Raw genomic sequence first — 18390 nt, 5'->3', positions numbered from 1 at the left:
ACTCCACCTGGGCTTTATATATGATGTATCAATATGTTGAAAAAGAGGCAGAGCAAACTGGAATGGAATCAGGGTGTACCGCTTGCAACCGTGGTTGAACGACCGCGGCAGTGTGAATACGTCCGGTTGGTCGTCGCACGGCTACCGTACAATGATCGCGTTAATCGCGAGTCGTGAATGTGTGAATTGACTCTTGCGGTACGTGCGTTACGCGCGAATTTGCCGTGCGAACCGGGTATGTGTGAATTCGCCTTTACAAACTTCTTATCGTATGTCCTTTTCGAGTATATCGATGAAGCTGAGACATATGAAACCGCAATTGCAACGTTAGACAACCTATTTGCCAAAGCACCTAACGAGTTGTTTGCACGTCATGTGCTGGCGACAACGAAACAAAAGCACGGACAAAGCCTGGATGAATATTTGCAAGAACTACGCAGATTAAGCAAGGATTGTAACTTTCTTGCAGTCTCCAAAACTGAACACCGAGACGGACTTATTCGAGACTCCTTCATCAACGGCATTCTTTCGCATGCCATACGGCAGCGGTTGTTGGAGGAAACCGAATTGACAATTGACAGTGCCTTTAGGAAGGCCCGAACCTTGGACATTGCACAAAGAAATTCGTCCTCGTACATGTCTTCTGGCGGTGCCGAGATTCCAATAGCAACCGTTCAATCCGAAGCAGCATCCGACAAAGAAAGTGAAAACGCTGCAGCAGCTGTGCACCGTGGCGAGTGGAAATGTTATTTTTGTGGTGACAAAATTCAACATGCCCGTAAAAATTGTCCAGCACGCTCATCCACCTGTTACAAATGTGGGATGACGGGGCACTACTCGAAACTTTGCAAAAGTGTAGCGGATGCATCCACTCGAAAAACAGTATCCACGAAACATAGTTCGTCCTCGTCCTGCGCTATACAAGAAGCACCAAGATGTTTGCGTTACGCAATCATAGATACATTCCTAAAAGACGAGCGAATGTCAACGTTGGTGGATCCTGGAAGTGGCTTAAGCTACATCAATCCAAGGACAGCTGAAGCGATGAAACTGCGGGTGTTGCCCTATACAGATTGCGTAACGATGGCGGCAAAGTCTCTGAAAGAATCCATCTCTGGTCAATGCATCGTAGAGTTGGTGTTAAACGGGAAGGTTTACAAAAATGTCACGCAAGGCGTCATGAAAGATCTCTGTTGCGATATAATACTTGGTCAAGACTTTCAGAAACGGCACAAACGCGTGGTATTCACGTATAATGGCAAAGACCCGGAACTCGTTATATCATCTCAGGACCGTAGAACCTGTGCTGTTCTAGCATCTAACACGAAATGTCGACAACTCTTCAAGTCCGTTACGTCAGATTTCAAGCCAGTGTACGTGTCATCAAGGCGTTATAGCGCTGCAGATACACCCTTCATCGAATGTGAAGTTGACAAGCTGTCCAAAGACGGAATTATAAGACCAAGTAGTTCACCATGGCGCGCTCAGCCATTGGTCGTAACCAATCAAGAATCCGGTAAAAAGCGAATGTGCATAGATTATTCGCAAACTGTGAACCGCTTTACGGTACTCGATGCCTATCCGTTACCTCGCATAGAGGGCATCGTACAAAAACTGGCAAAATACAAAGTATTTTCAACTTTTGATTTGAAGAGCGCGTATCACCAATTGGAGCTACGAGAGTCCGATAAAGCGCCTACCGCTTTTGAAGCCGTCGGTCGATTGTGGGAGTTCAATCGGTTGCCGTTCGGGGTCACGAACGGTGTACCCGCATTTCAACGAACTATGGACGCGATTGTCGATTCGGATAAACTGACAGATACGTTTCCATACCTTGATAATGTCACTGTCGGAGGCCAGTCACAGTCGGAACACGATAAAAATGTTGAGCGCTTGCTGAATGCGTCGAGTGCAAGAAACACGACCCTCAACCACAATAAGACCATTTCATCGGTTGCAGAGGTGGATATATTAGGATACCGCGTTGGTCGTGGTGTCATAAAACCTGATCCGGAGCGATTGAAACCATTGCGTGAATTGCCTCCACCTACAAACAAGAAAGCTTTGAAGAGGGCATTGGGATTATTTGCCTATTACGCAAAGTGGATACCAGCGTTCTCAGACAAATTGCAAGTTTGATCAACTGTGTCGATTTTCCAATCAACGCGAAGTGCTTGAATGATTTCAATGCATTGAAAAAGGGCGTGGAGGACGCCGCTTTACAAGCGATCGATGACGACGAGCCCTTTGTGGTGGAGTGTGATGCCTCCGATGTCGCAGTGTCGGCGACGTTGAATCAGGGTGGCCGACCTATTGCTTTCATGTCCCGCACGCTCAACAATAGCGAAAAGCACTACCCTGCCGTCGAGAAAGAGGCGACCGCTATTATCGAAGCAGTGAGGAAATGGCAGCACTTTTTGGCAGGACGAAGATTTACATTGATCACGGATCAGGAAGCTGTTTCGTTCATGTTCGATATGCGAAAGCGGTCGAAAATCAAGAACAATAAGATTCAGTGTTGGCGCCTAGAGTTGGCGCAGTTCACGTACGATATTCGATATCGGCCAGGAGAATTGAATAATGCGCCCGACGCCCTGACCCGAGCCCATTGTTCGTCCATTTCCACGTGTAATCTCGAAGAACTGCATCGAGAGCTATGTCATCCGGGAGTCACTCGGCTTCTTCATGTCGTTCGTTCGCAGAACTTGCCCTACTCAACGTCCGATGTTAAAAAAATATGCTCGACCTGTCAAGTATGTGCCGAAATCAAGCCTCGGTTTTATCGCCGAGAACAGGGAGTCTTCATCAAGTCTACAAAACCGTTAGAGCGTTTAAATATGGATTTCAAAGGTCCCCTGCCATCGAACTCTGGTAACAGATATATACTAGTAGTGGTTGACGAGTTTTCACGCTTTCCATTTTGCTTCGCTTGTCCAAATATGTGGTCATCCACTGTTATCAAATGTCTAGATGAGCTATTTGCTCTTTGTGGTACGCCTAATTACATTCATTCAGATCGTGGTAGCTCGTTCATGTCTCGCGAAATCAAAGATTACCTACTCTGTAAGGGCGTTGCAAGCAGCCATTCTACCGCTTATCATCCGACCGGAAATGCTCAAGTCGAACGCTATAATGGGATTTTGTGGAAAGCGATCCGATTATACCTTCGATCACACGAGTTACCCGTCGAATCCTGGGAGCTAGCTTTACCTCATGTATTGCGAGCGACTCGCTCCTTGCTTTGTACTAGTACAAATTCTACTCCGCATGAACTGTTTTTTGGTTTCAATCGCAGGCTACCAAGCGGAAAGACCCTGCCGACTGGGTTATCCCAACCTGGTCCTGTGTTCCTGAAACGTCACGCCCGTTCAAATAAAAACGACGATTTGGTGGAGGAAGTGGAACTGTTGAACGCCAACCCGTTGTATGCGAACGTTCGCCACGTCGATGGAAGAGAAAGAAACGTTGCAATAACCGATATTGCCCCGTGTCCTCGTCCGCAAGTTTCGGAGGAAAATCCAGTTATCTCGGAGCTCCCCGATGCCATCGAGGGTTGCAAGCTCGTTACCCAGAAGGATGAAGAACCGCCAAACGAAGGGGACAATTCTCCTTCCCGTTCAATCGAAATGCAAGTTGTACCTCGTCGCTCCTCTAGAATAACACGAGGCGTCCCACCGAATAGATACGGACAACCAGTGCCTCATTAAAATAAGGAGGGGTGAATGTTGTATGTTTGGTGTCAAATTGGTACCGACTTCAGTTTTGTTGTGATTACCTTTCTGTGTTGAAGATCATTCGTCGTAATGTACTGGCGTGGACTGTAATGATTGCAGACTGTCTACCTGCTTCGCGTACTGAGAACCGTTCTTCATTTATGTTGCTGTTGTCTTAACTGTTGGTATTGCGAGTATCGTAGTCAAGGTATTAGTTCATTTAAGCCGAAGTAATAAACTGCTTACGAATATTGTTTCGTGCTCACAACACCACGCCTGGGCTAGACTTAATTCCACTTCCTGGCATGATCTTATCAATAGAAACCCCCTGTCTACCGAATGCCCGATACTTCAAAATCGATATTGTTGCTATCTGCTCTCGATACTACTACGTCCAGGCTGGACGTCCAGCTTATCGGAATATAGAACGTTCCCTGTCGAATCAAGTCAAAATCTGTGCGACCCAGAATCTAGTGATGCTTCAATGTTTGACAATGGCATGGCGTAGCCTACGAGTTAATACCGCAAGGAACACCGAAAATGACATTGCGAGGCGATTTCGGAGTACGAATGTATCAAGCAGACAATAAGAATCAGAAGATGGCAAACGAGAAAAGCGTGTACTCTAATCAGTATCGCCACGAATAATGCTACTGGCAAAGCCTTGTTAGAGAAACGAATATGCGCAGAAATGAATTCCTATTTGCAAGCACACACCATCACACCCTCCAATTTCGCGCTCCTGTTACCAAGACTATCACGAAGCTAGCTATAGCTCAAGGATGGTTTTGTGTACGAATATGGGCGCACAGAATTCACATTTTAGAAAAGCAGAATGTCTTTTTGGGCGTCTGGTCGGGAGAGGAGATCTAGGATGGTGCTTCCTAGCACCGCTAGGCGCGTAGCCATAGTCAAAAAATTAGGGGGTTTGGATTTTTCCAAGATTACCAATATAGCATCAATTCAATTCGGGGCATATACATACGTAAATGACGATCATATCATAGTGTCCTAGATAGTGTCGACACAAGCAAATCTCACGCATCAGTGAAATTGCTTCACGTCACAATTTCCATTTGGCTACAGGCAATTTGACGGTCATTTTTGACCGGCTTGCCGATCATTAAATTTGGTAAAACGGGTATCAATCGAAAGCTGACTCTGCACTGATTACGAAAATATAAGTTTTATTCCGCTCGTGGCCCTGGAACTCCCACAATCAGCCTCGTGCTGTCAATCAGCGAGTCCCTGATCTCAGGTGAACAATTGAATACGCGCGTGTATTACGCAGCCTCGGCGACAGTTCTCGCAAATCAAAATGTCCGAACATGACGGCACCGATTTCAGGGGGTTAAGACCTTTGTCGTCTTTTAAACTCAAGCCAATGATACACATCTTCTGATCGTAACGGAAATCAATTACGCACGTTAAAGTTCATTTGCAGCGACTCGATGTTATTCAGTTTCGCAATGTCGCTCTTTTATATCCAGTATGACATAAAAACAATCACTAATCATCGTAAACGCGACCGCATCGTCTCCAAACCAGCGAGAGATATGAGCCAAAGTATGCTAGGCCCAGGACGCGATAGTTAGGCCAGCACTGATATCTTTCGCACCAGGCCTATTGCAGATGCTATTGTGTAATGTGTAGTGAGTCGCCGCCTGTCTGCTACATGACATATCAATCTCCCAGAAAATCGGTAAATTCAATCCAAATCCTAATCCGTCGTGAAAAAATCTCGAATCCTAATCTAATCCAAATCAGACCAAATTTCACAAATCCGTATTTTTCAAAATCTAATCCAAATCCATGCTCATCGCTGCAACTTTATATAGCTCAGTGCTCTGCACCCAGTCACGTTACATGCCTACTATCCCATATGGGTGTCTGCCAAAGATATGCTTGGATTAGGATTAGGATTTGGGAAAACCAGATTTGTGAAATTTTGGCGGATTAGGATTTGAGATTCTCTATGAATGGATTTGGATTAGGATTGGATTTACCGATTTATGGAAGATTGATGTCCTCATCATCATCATTGGTTTATTAGCAATTTTATCAGTTCAATACACCACAAAAAATGCGATACAATGAAAAGACAGGAAGATGTCGAAGCGACAAGGAGTAGTCTATGGAATCTGCGGCGAATGGCGACAAAGCTTCTCGTCGTACATTATAAAACATACCAAAGTTACTTCATGTGTTTTGGCACTCATTTACCGTTTTATTTGATGTAGGCTTTCAAAGTGGACTTCTAAGTTTGAATCATATTAGGGAAATCTGAGGGAAATATACAAAATTTATGGATTACGTTTAGGATTAGGATTTGAAGCTTCGGATTTGGATTTTGGCACTCATTTACCGTTTTATTTGATGTAGGCTTTCAAAGTGGACTTCTAAGTTTGAATCATATTAGGGAAATCTGAGGGAAATATACAAAATTTATGGATTACGTTTAGGATTAGGATTTGAAGCTTCGGATTTGGATAGGATTATGACATAGAAATTTCAAATCCGCTCATCTGTGTGTCTGCTTGGAAGACTAGGCTACTCCGGTGACGGATATCACTCCAAGTCATCTTTTATGCCTTTTCGTTGACTTGTGGTGCTTTTGAATCGACGAAATTATCAATAAATGAATGAATGAGTGCTGGATCTCGGGAATGAACGGCATGAGTAAATCTTCATTGAACAGGGTAGCCAATGTAGTACTGAACTAATTGTCAGCATTTGAGTTGACACAAGAGATTGAAAAATTATTTGCTTATACTACATAAAAAATTACAAATTAAATTCGAATACTATACTATCTTCTTTACTTTCATTCAGTGTGCATGCCTCCTCTTTACATCGCCTAGGCCAAGGTGGGTGTCCGATTCCATAGACAACTCCTAGTCGCTTCGACATCTTCCTTTCTTTTCATTGTATCGCATTTTTTGTGGTGTATTGAACTGATAAAATTGCTAATAAACCAATGATGATGATGATGATGATGATACTCCCAATTTAGGCGTCGTACCGTCAAAATTGGAATTTTCGTGCATGTATAAGGGGAGCGATATTTCATTGTTGTCTATAAGTCAAGGTGCGTGTTTCTATTTCATGCTAGAAGAATCGCGTCAAACTTATGTTCACAAATATAAATATACCATCCCCATTTTTTCAAGTTTTCTACTTTCTGTCGTGACATTTTGACATTCTGGCAGAACACAGATGCGGGTCCGAGAATTTCATTGTCTGGCGCGATTGTGCCGCGGCGTGCAGTGTGGTCGAGGCGAGATGATTTCTGATGTTTCGTGCCGAAATAGACAGTTGATTGTTGCTTTTTGGCAAAAGATCGCGTTTCATATAGACAAGCGTGTTATATCTATGCGAGAACCTAACGCGTATGTCGGATATCGCTAAATCAGTTGGTACGCTTTTATACTATGTGCGAGGCGCTATGATTTCTTGCCCACACCTACAACGCTATAATGTAACGCGGTGTCTACCTGTAATACAATGGGGCCTTGGTTGCATATAGACAGACGTCTGTACTGCCCATATGAAAGAAGCCAGCACGCATGTTCCATAAAACGCAAGATGTGGTCGAGACTTGGATCTTAACTTAACTCTCTGTAATCTTTTTGCTTTACTATGGTATATGTATTACCGTATGGATTTGGACGGAGCGATTTCGATTGAGCGTGTTCTTTGTGATTTCTCAAGTATGGGATATACGTAATTGGGTTGTTGTAACCAAGTCACAAGTCAATCTTACTATTATAGTTTTGACTCGAGTCAAGCCAAGTCATTTTCAATTCGCCACCGAGTCAAGTCCCAGTCCAAGTCATCGCGCAGAGGTTCGAGTCGTAATATAATGACTCGAGTCCAAGTCATTGTGTTGACTGCTCAGTTTCCAGTTGAAGTCTTATTAAACCCACTGTTATAACTCTGTTAGGTGATATCGAATGGCTCGCATTTATAATATACTAATTTTCCTCACTTTTATTAGTTTCTGGTCGCATTTTCAAGTACCAGTACCAATAGACAAAATCCCAATGGGTTGTTACTCTGTTTATTCTTCGAAATACCAATGAAATGTCGGTCTTGGCCGTCTGAGTCTCGAGTCACATGACTTGGTTCGAGTCATGCGAGTCGTCCAAGTCGAGTCAATACACATAATGACTGATCCGAGTCATTTCCGTATTTTGAGAAAATGACTTGAGTCGAGTCATCAGATAATCGTGACTCGAGTCATTACAACCCTGGGTCTCATTTTAGTCATCGAGTATAGCTTCTTCAGGCACCAGATGACGATATGGGGCCATTATTAAGACTGCGCGGAACTGATACGCAACCACCCATGACCCGTGAATATTTATTGGTTCGCACGTTTACAAAAAAATTACGAAACGGTGATTTAGGATTCAATACTTTAAACGTAGGTTGTAATGACTAGAGTCGCAATTTTACGTTGATTTGACTCGACTTGAATCATTTTGTGTATTGACTCGAGTCATTCTATATGACTTGATTCAAGTCTCATGAATCTGGACTGATTATTTCAAAATAGGCCCATAAACTGTATTTTATCTGTTTGAATAAATATGATGAGTGATAAAAATGAGTTTGAATGCGACCCCTTCGATATCACCAAAGAGTTAAAAAAGTGAGTTGAACTTGAATTGAACTCAATATTTAACTGTGAACACTTGAGACTTTGACCCGGACTCGAGTCTCAACACTGTGACTCAGACTCCACCTGTTACTCTGCGACTTGGACTTGACTCTGGTAGATGGAAGATGACTTGAGTTAAACTATAAAAATAATATTGATTTGAGTTAGAACCTCACATTTGTAATATGGTAATTTTATTTAATGTTAACGTATGTAGCCCCCTTTTTTCAATTACCAGTGATGACAAATGATATACCAATACTTGGTAACTTGTAACAACTCTTCGAAGTTACAATGAAATGAATGTCTTGGCGGTCCATGTCTCGAGTCATGTATGAACAAGACTCGAGTACAAGTCGATTTCAAATCGAGTCATGACTCGAGTCAATATCAATTAACCCTGATATTTACCGTATTGCACAGGGGTAAATAGTATTGAATCTGTAATTCTCATTGATAAATTAACTCTGGGTGGCAAGGTGTTTATATATTCAGTACCCGAAAAAATAATTTGTCGCCACTCGCCTCAAATCATTAAAATTAATACTCGACTCAGATTCGAGTACCCAGTAGGCTACCTTAATTGTAACATGTTTCACGTATATTGGCAGAGAACTGAATAACGATCTAACACCATAGAGTATGGCATGGCAACCCGACCAAGGAGGTTTAAACCAAATCGTGCAATTACTGAGCGAATCGCAGTCTCCCGACACCGAAACCCAGAGACAAGTGCAACTGAAGTTGGACCAACTGAACCAGTTCCCGGATTTTAACAATTACCTGATATTCGTGCTGACAAAACTAACCACAGAGGACGAACCGACTAGATCGCTGGCTGGTTTGATTCTGAAAAACAACGTCAAGATACATTACAACAATTTTCCTCAAGGAGTGGCTGAGTTTATAAAGCAAGAATGCTTGAAAGCGCTCGGTGATCCGTCACCACTGATTCGTGCTACCATCGGTATCCTAGTCACGACGATCGCTCAGAAAGGCGAATTATCCAACTGGCCTGATTTACTACCATCACTTTGCCAGTTACTTGATTCTGAAGACTACAATACATGCGAAGGCGCTTTTGGAGCGCTTCAAAAAGTATGCGAAGACAGCGCGGAACAGCTTGAAGGCGATGAACAGTCTCAACCTTTGAACATCATGGTGCCGAAGTTCTTACAGTACTTCAAACACACGAGTCCTAAGATTCGATCGCACGCGATCTCTTGCGTTAACCAGTTTATAATAAGCCGCAATAACGCTCTCATGGCTCACATCGATGATTTTATACAAGGCCTGTTCTCTTTGGCGACAGACGAGGATCGGGAAGTGCGTAGAAATGTGTGCCGCGCACTAGTTATGCTGCAGGAGGTGCGCATGGATAAACTGATTCCTCACATGAATAATATTGTGGAGTACATGATCGTACGCACTCAGGATGAAGATGATTCTGTAGCTCTTGAAGCTTGTGAGTTTTGGTTGACTCTGGCCGAACAGCCAGTGTGTAAAGAAGTATTAAATCCATTCCTACCTCGATTGATTCCGATTATAATCAACGGCATGAAATATTCAGACATGGACATCATTCTACTAAAAGGTGATGTTGAAGATGACGGTATGATTCCAGATAAAGAGGAAGATATAAAACCGAGATTTCACAAAGCCAAAATACACGGACATCAAGATGGAGCTGGAGGTGGAGACAGGGGTGAGGAAGATGATGATGAAGATGATGGTGGTGATGACGATGATTCTCTCTCCGATTGGAATCTCAGAAAATGTTCGGCTGCAGGCCTCGATGTACTTGCTAACGTGTTTGGCGAAGAATTACTGCCGCACGTGTTGGAAAAGCTGAACGAGTTGCTTTTTCATCAAGAATGGGTTGTCAGAGAGTCTGGGATTCTAGTATTAGGTGCTATAGCGGAAGGTTGCATGGGCGGGATGACGCCGCATTTACCAAAACTGATCCCTTTTCTGATCCAAACTTTGAACGATAAAAAGGCGTTAGTTAGATCGATAACATGCTGGACTTTGTCGAGATATGCGCGTTGGATTGTGGAGCAGTCTCAGTTAAACGGGCATGACATGTATTTGAAACCTCTCATGACGGAATTGCTGAAACGTATCCTGGATTCAAATAAACGCGTGCAGGAGGCTGCCTGCAGTGCTTTCGCTACTCTGGAGGAAGAAGCTTGCACGGAATTAGTACCGTATCTGCAGTTTATTCTTCAGACTCTCGTGTACGCTTTCAGCAAGTATCAGCATAAGAACTTACTGATATTGTACGATGCCATCGGTACCCTTGCTGATTCTGTTGGGAACAATCTGAACAAGGCGGAATACATTGAAATGCTGATGCCGCCGTTGATTGATAAATGGAACAGTTTGAGAGATGAGGACAAAGACCTGTTTCCACTACTGGAGTGTCTGTCGTCTGTAGCTACAGCTTTGCAGTCTGGATTCTTGCAGTATTGCGAGCCTGTGTTTCAAAGATGCGTCAATCTTGTACAGCAGACTTTGACGATGAACGTTTTGTTTATGCAGAATCCAGAACAATACGATCAACCGGACAAAGACTTCATGATTGTGGCCCTTGATTTGCTGAGCGGTCTGGCGGAAGGACTTGGAAGTCATTTGGATCAACTTGTGCTATCCAGTAACGTGCTAGCGTATATGTATCAGTGTATGCAAGACCAGATGCCTGAAGTACGTCAAAGTTCGTTTGCTCTGCTGGGAGATTTGACCAAAGCGTGTTTTCAACACGTAAAGCCGTGCATAGCCGAGTTTATGCCGGTTCTTGCTCAAAATCTGAACCCAGATCTGATTTCCGTGTGTAACAACGCGACTTGGGCGATTGGAGAGATATCGGTGCAACTTGGGGCTGAAATGAAGCCGTACATCAACTTGATGCTGAATCCATTAGTGCTGATAATAAACAGGGTCAGGACGCCGAAGACTCTGTTGGAAAACACGGCGATTACGATTGGAAGGCTTGGTTTTGTGTGTCCGCAGGAGGTGAGTGTTTTGATAGGCAGCAGTAAACTTGGACAACTAGATAGTTTGCCTTGTGTATTTGGATTTGAACAAATTGCTAGTAGTCTTGCACTGTAATCTAATTTGTGAAATGCTTCTAGCTCTCATTCTAATTCTAATCTAATTTGTGGTTTTCATGAAAATGTTACAGGACTGTATCGCGCGGAACGAGCCAAGCTCGCTCAACTGACAAGTTCCAAGCTTTGCAAACTCTGCGAAGACGGTGAAAGTAGTCACCATTAGTACTCGAGTAGAAGCCGCAATTTCAAGGTCTAGTTTTGCCAAGAAAACTAAAAGAAGTAGTTAAAAACAAATATTTGAGGAAGTAGTGTTGACAGGCAAAATCTACTAGAAGTAGAAGTACTTCGTTACTGACCACATCTTGAATTCAGTCAGTCTAATTTTAATCTGAATCGGAAGGAAACATGCTAATTGTAAACTTATTTGAAAAAAAATGTACAGCTAGCTCCTAGCTGATCATTCTAATTTTAAACTAATTTGTAAAAATGTAATTATATTTATAATCTAATTCATGAAAAACTAGCTATAATTATAATCTGGAACAAAAACTGTGTAGCTGTCATTCTAGTCTGATTTGTACAAACTATGTAGTTCTCATTCTAATTTGATTTGTAAAAAACTAGCTATCATTCTAATACTAATCAAATTTGGATAAGCTGGAAATTTTCTAGTCTCCGTACCGCAGTTTTGCCTACGATTTTATGTAAAAGACCGTCTCTCTCCCATCAGGTGTCGCCGTTGCTGTCGCAGTTTGCACGCCCGTGGTGCACGTCGCTCCGTAACATCCGCGACAACGAGGAGAAGGATTCTGCCTTCCGTGGAATCTGCGCCATGATCAGCGTCAATCCGGGAGGGATCGTTCAGGATTTCATTTTTTTCTGCGACGCCATCGCGTCCTGGGTTCACCCGAAGGCAGATCTCAAAGAAATGTTCACCAAAATCCTGCATGGTTTCAAAGGCCAGGTTAGTAGTCCTCCCTAGTGCTTGCCTAGAGTTAATTTGTCCATGGGAATTAGAGCATATGAAACATATGCGCTATATACTACGTGCGTTAGTAGAAATGTCATCTCTGTGAACCTCCGCCCAGATTATTTTGACAAAGTGTAATGAAATAGGCGCGGTCGAAAATCTACAAAATCATCGTTAATGTGATGTAAAACTGGTATTTCACTCTTTGTTGCCGCATAAAAGGTACATATTTGAACTTTACACATTATTCATACTGTTTTGATGCCAGAATGACCTAGAATACTTACTTTTTTACTTGGAACATGCACTCGTACAAATTTGTGCTTCTTAAACCAGTCACAAGTGGTGATGTTTGAGACTACTTCCACATCTTCATAGGATACTTTCAGGTGAAACTAGGCGTAGAATAGTCGCTCTTTTACTTCTAAAATATGATCCAAACTGTCTGCTTTATATATTACCCCTATTACGTCAATATAATTATCTCAAGATTATCGGAGCACGATCTGACATAGCGATGTGTTCGTCATTCCTTTTCATCACTAGTTGTTTTATGTTATCTCTTATTTCTTTCCATCCAGTGTGCATGCCTCATATTTACAACGCCTAGGCCCGGGTGGGTGTCTGATTTTAAAGACTTGGTCCAAGTCTTTTCGACGCCTTCCTATGTTTCATTGTATCGCAGTCTTGTGGTGTTTTGAAATGATGAAATTATTAGTAAACTGATAGTGATACTGTATTTGTTTTTTCCAGGTTGGCGAGGAGAACTGGAGGCGGTTTTCCGAGCAGTTTCCCCCTCCGCTGAAAGAACGTCTCTCTACTCAATACGGAGTTTAGAAAGCGTAATGGGCAGCCGTCACAAGATCCCAATTAATTGTAGCTACTACTCTTGTAGGGATGCTAGGAGATGCTAGGGACACAACCCATAGGGAAAGTAAGATGAGGGAATCTAGGGCTAGGAAGACGGATCCTTTCTTATCATGTGCAACGAAAGATCGTGATTATCATTGTGTCGGTTTTCGGTAATAACGCTCATTCTTAAGTGGAATATCGCCAAAGTTGCTGTCCTCGCAGATACTTTAATATACTGCAAATTTCTATTGCCAACACCTACAACTAAGGGCTGGGCAAAATCGAGTGTTAAGTTTTGAGTCGAGTATCTTGCAGCAGTATGAATGGTGCGGAATGATCATATAGGTTCATTTTCTGCAACTTGATAGAATATAATGTCAGTTCTATATCACATTGAAGATGATATGGTATTTTTGATCATGTTTATCTCCACTAACGTGCTTAGATTTGTAGTACATATTTCGTAAGCTGTGAAACGACCGCGAAAGGTTCACAGCCTTTCACAGTGGAAATACTATCGAAACAATGACTCTCGTTGATAAATTAAGTCTTAGTGCCAAGGTCGGTGTAATTTCAGACTCGACTCAAATCATTGTGCCCAGCCCTAAGTACAGCCGGATATCGCTTGGATCTAATTCTGCTTCAAAATTCGACCTGATAATGTTGATTTTTCTACACTTGTCAAGAACAAAATTTTGATTTCTCCCAATCCATGAAAGTAGTAGAATCGCAAGGCGTCCGCGAGACATAAAATGAGCGATATTTCCACTTCTAAGGTTGTTTGTAGTTTTAAGCTGGAGGACCACAGTATTATTTTTAATCATATTTTTTTTCTAGGCAATTTTCTACATTTTACAATTTTTGCGGGTCAGAGGGTTAGCTTAGTTAAGCGTCTCTAGGATTTCTACAAAATTTTGCTAATAATTTTCTTGAGTCATCGCCTATGTCTCTATCTGCTATTAGTCCACAGACTTCTGGGTTTTAAGCAGTCTTGATTTGACAACAGCTGGAGATTAGCATTGTCTGTATCCGATGACTGCAAATCAACTGAAATATGTAGCCATGCTGGCTGGAACTCGTTGGCTTATAATGGACTGCTTGCCCTTACTGTGAATTCCAATGCGTTGCTGATGTCGTCAATAAGAATTTAGGTATCTAACTTGTGTCATACGTAGTGGTCATGTCAGCCCGATGTGTGCTACCGCAGGTAGGTGTGGTAGCCCGTGTTTTAAGGCTACATATTTCGTTGCGTGAAGATTCTACCTACCAAGTTGTCACATTGAAGATGGGCGTACACCAAATTCAGTGAAATTTTCGTCGTTGTAATAGACTAGGCTGTTCTTTGAAAATAAAACCATGTTGTGACACGTGTTTTAACTGTGGTGCTTCTGAATCGCGTTTCACTCTGAGATATTTCTGAGTAGGGTTAACGTACGGTACGTGCTCCTTTACAGCTTTTTGAGCTAAGTTGGATAGATTCGAGTGAAAATGGCCATAACTGAAGCTTATCAGTAATTCGTGGTTCGAACGAAAGTGACATTTTTTTAGGTAGTCAACCAACAGAAAACGTGAAGGAAACTGTATTTCCAGCGTTGTGCCAGAAAGACGGCCTTTTATTTTAGTCAACCAACCAAATCTCATTTCTGAAAATTTTGAAGTGTCCCCCTTTCACAATTCCAAAACATGGAAACCTACTTCTGACCATATTCAGGATGCAAGCGAAGTGATATGTTGCTCAACTTCTATTGACAAGTGATAATTCAGTTAGTTGATGGTCAACATAACCAATTAATTTTGTAGTAGTCCGTTAAATGTAGAAAAACAATGGCGATAGGGATCTGTTCTTGCAGCCATAGCTGCCGAACAGTCGCGTAGCGAGGGATCGTTACACTGCTGTGTGATATTCTAGCAGACATCGCTAATTCAGAGTCGGTGCTACCAATAGTGACGTACCAGGTAGCGGGTTTTGCGGCTGAGAAACCTTATCAATCCAAACTTGTAACAAGGTAAAGCGGAAAGCTGACCAACAGGATTGCGCAGTTTAAAAGGAGTTTGTAAAAGCATAGTGTCCTATATGGTGTCGACACACGCAAATCTCATGCCTCAGTGAAATTGCATCACGTCGCAGTTTCTATTTGGCTACAGGCAATTTGACGATCATTTTTGACCGGCTTGCCGTGCATTAAATTTAGTAAAACGGGTATCAATCAAAAGCTGACTCTGCACTGATGACAAAAATATAAATTTTATCCCGCTCGTGGCCCTGGAACTCCCACAATCATCCTCGAATTTTTCATTGTTATGGAGATTGGCATTGGGACGCTACAATGCTGTCTGGCTCTTTTTCTCTTGAGCTACTCTCTCGTTTCGCCAGACATTGTTGCGTCCAAATGCCAATCTCCATAACAATGAAAAATTCGTAATCAGTGCGAGTCAGCTTTCGATTGATACCCGTTTTACCAAATTTAATGCTCGGCAAGTCGGTCAAAAATGACCGTCAAATTGCCTGTAGCCAAATAGAAATTGTGACGTGACACAATTTCAGTCAGGCGTGAGATAAGCCTGTGTCGACACCATGGTAAAAGTATTGCCGTGTCCACTTAATTCTTGATCTGATACTGAGAAGTAACACTGACAAATTTCTTGTATACTGGTTAATGCAAGCTGAATTGCCGAGGGTGTCCAGTCGATTCCTGAGCTCTTCAGAGTTCTGATACAGAATAACAATTCACCCTGTCGCGTTTGTATTCCACAGCTATCCACAATATACAGCAAAGCCACAACTAACATATTGCGCGCAACAAGACAAATAAAAACAAGCGGTGGAGATTTTGGTCTTGGCAGTCATGGAAAGGATGACTTAACATGATTTTAATCAGATATTTTGAGACAAATATTACTGCACATTCAAGATACACATGTAAATTCATTCAACGTCAAAGCAGCATATACCAGTTGATATTCATTTTTCATTAATTTCGTCGCTACAAGTTACTTGTCAACTGTTCCCATTCTCAGATAACATCAATAAGGTTGATACCACACATTTTTTGTACTAAGTAAGAATTCAAAAGCATATTGGTACAAAATAGTGATCCGACAACTTGACACTGGTAATTACGGTAAGTCTAACAACATATGGCGTCGTCGAGCAGCATTACTACTCAAGTTTTGAGATCTTGGCACTTCAATAAGCAAGCCTGAGGAATCGCAGGTTAAGTATCATCTGACTGTCGTCAAATAAAACTATGCCTGTTCCAACTTCTAGCCTTCTGAGAATCAAGCTGCTTACAATAAAGTGGCCTTGTACAGAAAACCTATTCACACTAACAGACAAGCATACTGAATTCAGTAGGACCTGCTGCACGACCACAAAGATCACGGTATAGCGCTTTTGACACAGGAATAATTGCAAAGGTAACCTCAATTTGATAACAGCATCACCGCACTGTCGAGATCAAGGTTGATAGAACCTGACGAGATCGAACTAATGATTGCCGCACTCTAAAAATGTTTCGAGCTTTATGGAGCACATGAATTTGTCAGAACCACAAAAAAACGCCTGTGCATGATCAAGGTCAATAAACCTGACGTGAGACCATAACTAAGAATCATTGCCACAATTTTAACCAGTGTCTTCATGGAACGCAAGAATTCTTTATCGACAATCTGTCAAATTACTAAATGAATTTGTCAGAACTGTAAAATGAAACGCCTTTACTGTCTACGACCAAGGTCCGTATAACCTGACAGAGATTTAACGAGTGCCTTCATGGATTCTAAATTGAAATTTTACCTAATTCCTTCAGCAAATCTGCCAAATTACCTAACAAATTTGCCAGGACTGTCAAATAAAGCCTCCAAGACTTCCAGCGCTGATCGAAACAGACCGTGCCGAGTAAGGGTGTTGGGGGGAAAACAATAAACACATCGCAGTCTGCGAAGTTCTGGATGCGGTTTGACAACCTGCCGGGCTAACAAATTGAAATTGTTAACTTACATTGGCTTCAAATCTCGCAACTCGAAAGATAAAAAAAGATTTAATATCTTCCGTATGAGTCATTGCTCTGGTAGCTGCTACCACCATACCCACCACCACCGCCACTTCCGTATCCACCGCCGCTGCTGCGACCGCCACCGTAACCCCTGTCGTAGCCGCCGCCACCACCACCTCCGTAACGACCGCCACCACCAGATCCACGATCGTACGAACTTCCATTGTAATCACGACCGTAATCGCCTCTTCCGCCGCGTCTGTCTCCCCTGTTGTCTCTTGCGCCTTCAAAAGTCATGTCCGGCACCACAGTCTCGGCTTTGTAGCCTTTCGCTTCTTTGTAGTATGTCACTTGGACTTCTTGGTCTTGAGACAGAGTCCGGTGGCCCTCCATTTTGATTTTAGATTGGTGGACAAATACGTCGGTCTCGCCGTCGTCCATCGTGATGAAGCCGTAGCCTTTCGAGTCGTTGAAGAATTTCACTTTGCCATTGCCGGTTCTCATATCCTCGTCCATGATGAATTGTGAAGTGTGTGGAGCGCGAAAGAAATTGACTGCAGCTTGAGACGCGAAAGACCACGAGAAGACCGGTAATGCGCGCGCATTCGATAAAGGAAAAAAGGCAAACTGATCGGATTACAGTAGATTTACACGCGGTAAAACTAAAATAATGACTGCAAAACCGGATAAATGAGCTGCTCTATATAATAATTCACAGGTTCGTTGATATACAATGTTCTTTCCAATTCTCTACTAGCTGCTGACGATCGCCCCTGACGAGTGCCAGCCGAAAATATTCGGTCATATTCTAACATGAATTTGAATATATATCGAAGGTAACACTGAAAGAATGCCAAGAAACCGGATAAACATAACATAACATTATAGAATGTAAACGTGGAATGGCAACGACCGATTTTGCTGCTTCGTTCCGCTTTGCTGAAGCTTTAGTCGGACTCATTTTACGACAGCTACTGGAGGATTTCTGGCAATCCAAAAGTCGTCTTCCAGAATCTGGTCTTGAGTAAAGCTTCAGCGAAGCGGAACGAAGCTGCAAAATCGGTCGTTGCCATTCCACGTTTACATTCTATAATAACATTGTTGCGTTATATTTTTCATCTGAACGGTCACACACAATGTACAATGC

The 18390-nt window shown here is 42.5% G+C and overlaps 3 protein-coding genes across 3 annotated transcripts in view; 1 reads left to right on the top strand and 2 right to left on the bottom strand.

Annotated features, from left to right (window-relative positions):
• Positions 1-18390, bottom strand: part of LOC145446106 (methionine synthase reductase-like) — an 88122-nt gene that overhangs the window by 21754 nt on the left and 47978 nt on the right. The window lies entirely within an intron of this gene.
• LOC145446100 (transportin-1-like) lies at positions 7826-14625 on the top strand. The gene is made up of 3 exons (XM_080324286.1): positions 7826-11388; positions 12157-12390; positions 13150-14625. Exons 1-3 carry the CDS (start codon positions 9019-9021, stop codon positions 13231-13233), a joined length of 2688 nt encoding a protein of 895 aa, XP_080180412.1. The 5' UTR covers positions 7826-9018; the 3' UTR covers positions 13234-14625.
• LOC145446123 (uncharacterized) lies at positions 15976-17856 on the bottom strand. The gene has a single exon (XM_080324347.1). The coding sequence runs from the start codon at positions 17757-17759 to the stop codon at positions 17289-17291; it is 471 nt and encodes a 156-aa protein (XP_080180473.1). The 5' UTR covers positions 17760-17856; the 3' UTR covers positions 15976-17288.

Source organism: Botryllus schlosseri, chromosome 9, assembly GCF_051294905.1.
Source record: "Botryllus schlosseri isolate E-star chromosome 9, Bs_hap1, whole genome shotgun sequence".
In the NCBI taxonomy this organism is placed as follows: Eukaryota; Metazoa; Chordata; class Ascidiacea; order Stolidobranchia; family Styelidae; genus Botryllus; species Botryllus schlosseri.
Note: the sequence above shows the minus strand (reverse complement) of the source record. Positions and strands in the feature narration are given on the sequence as shown.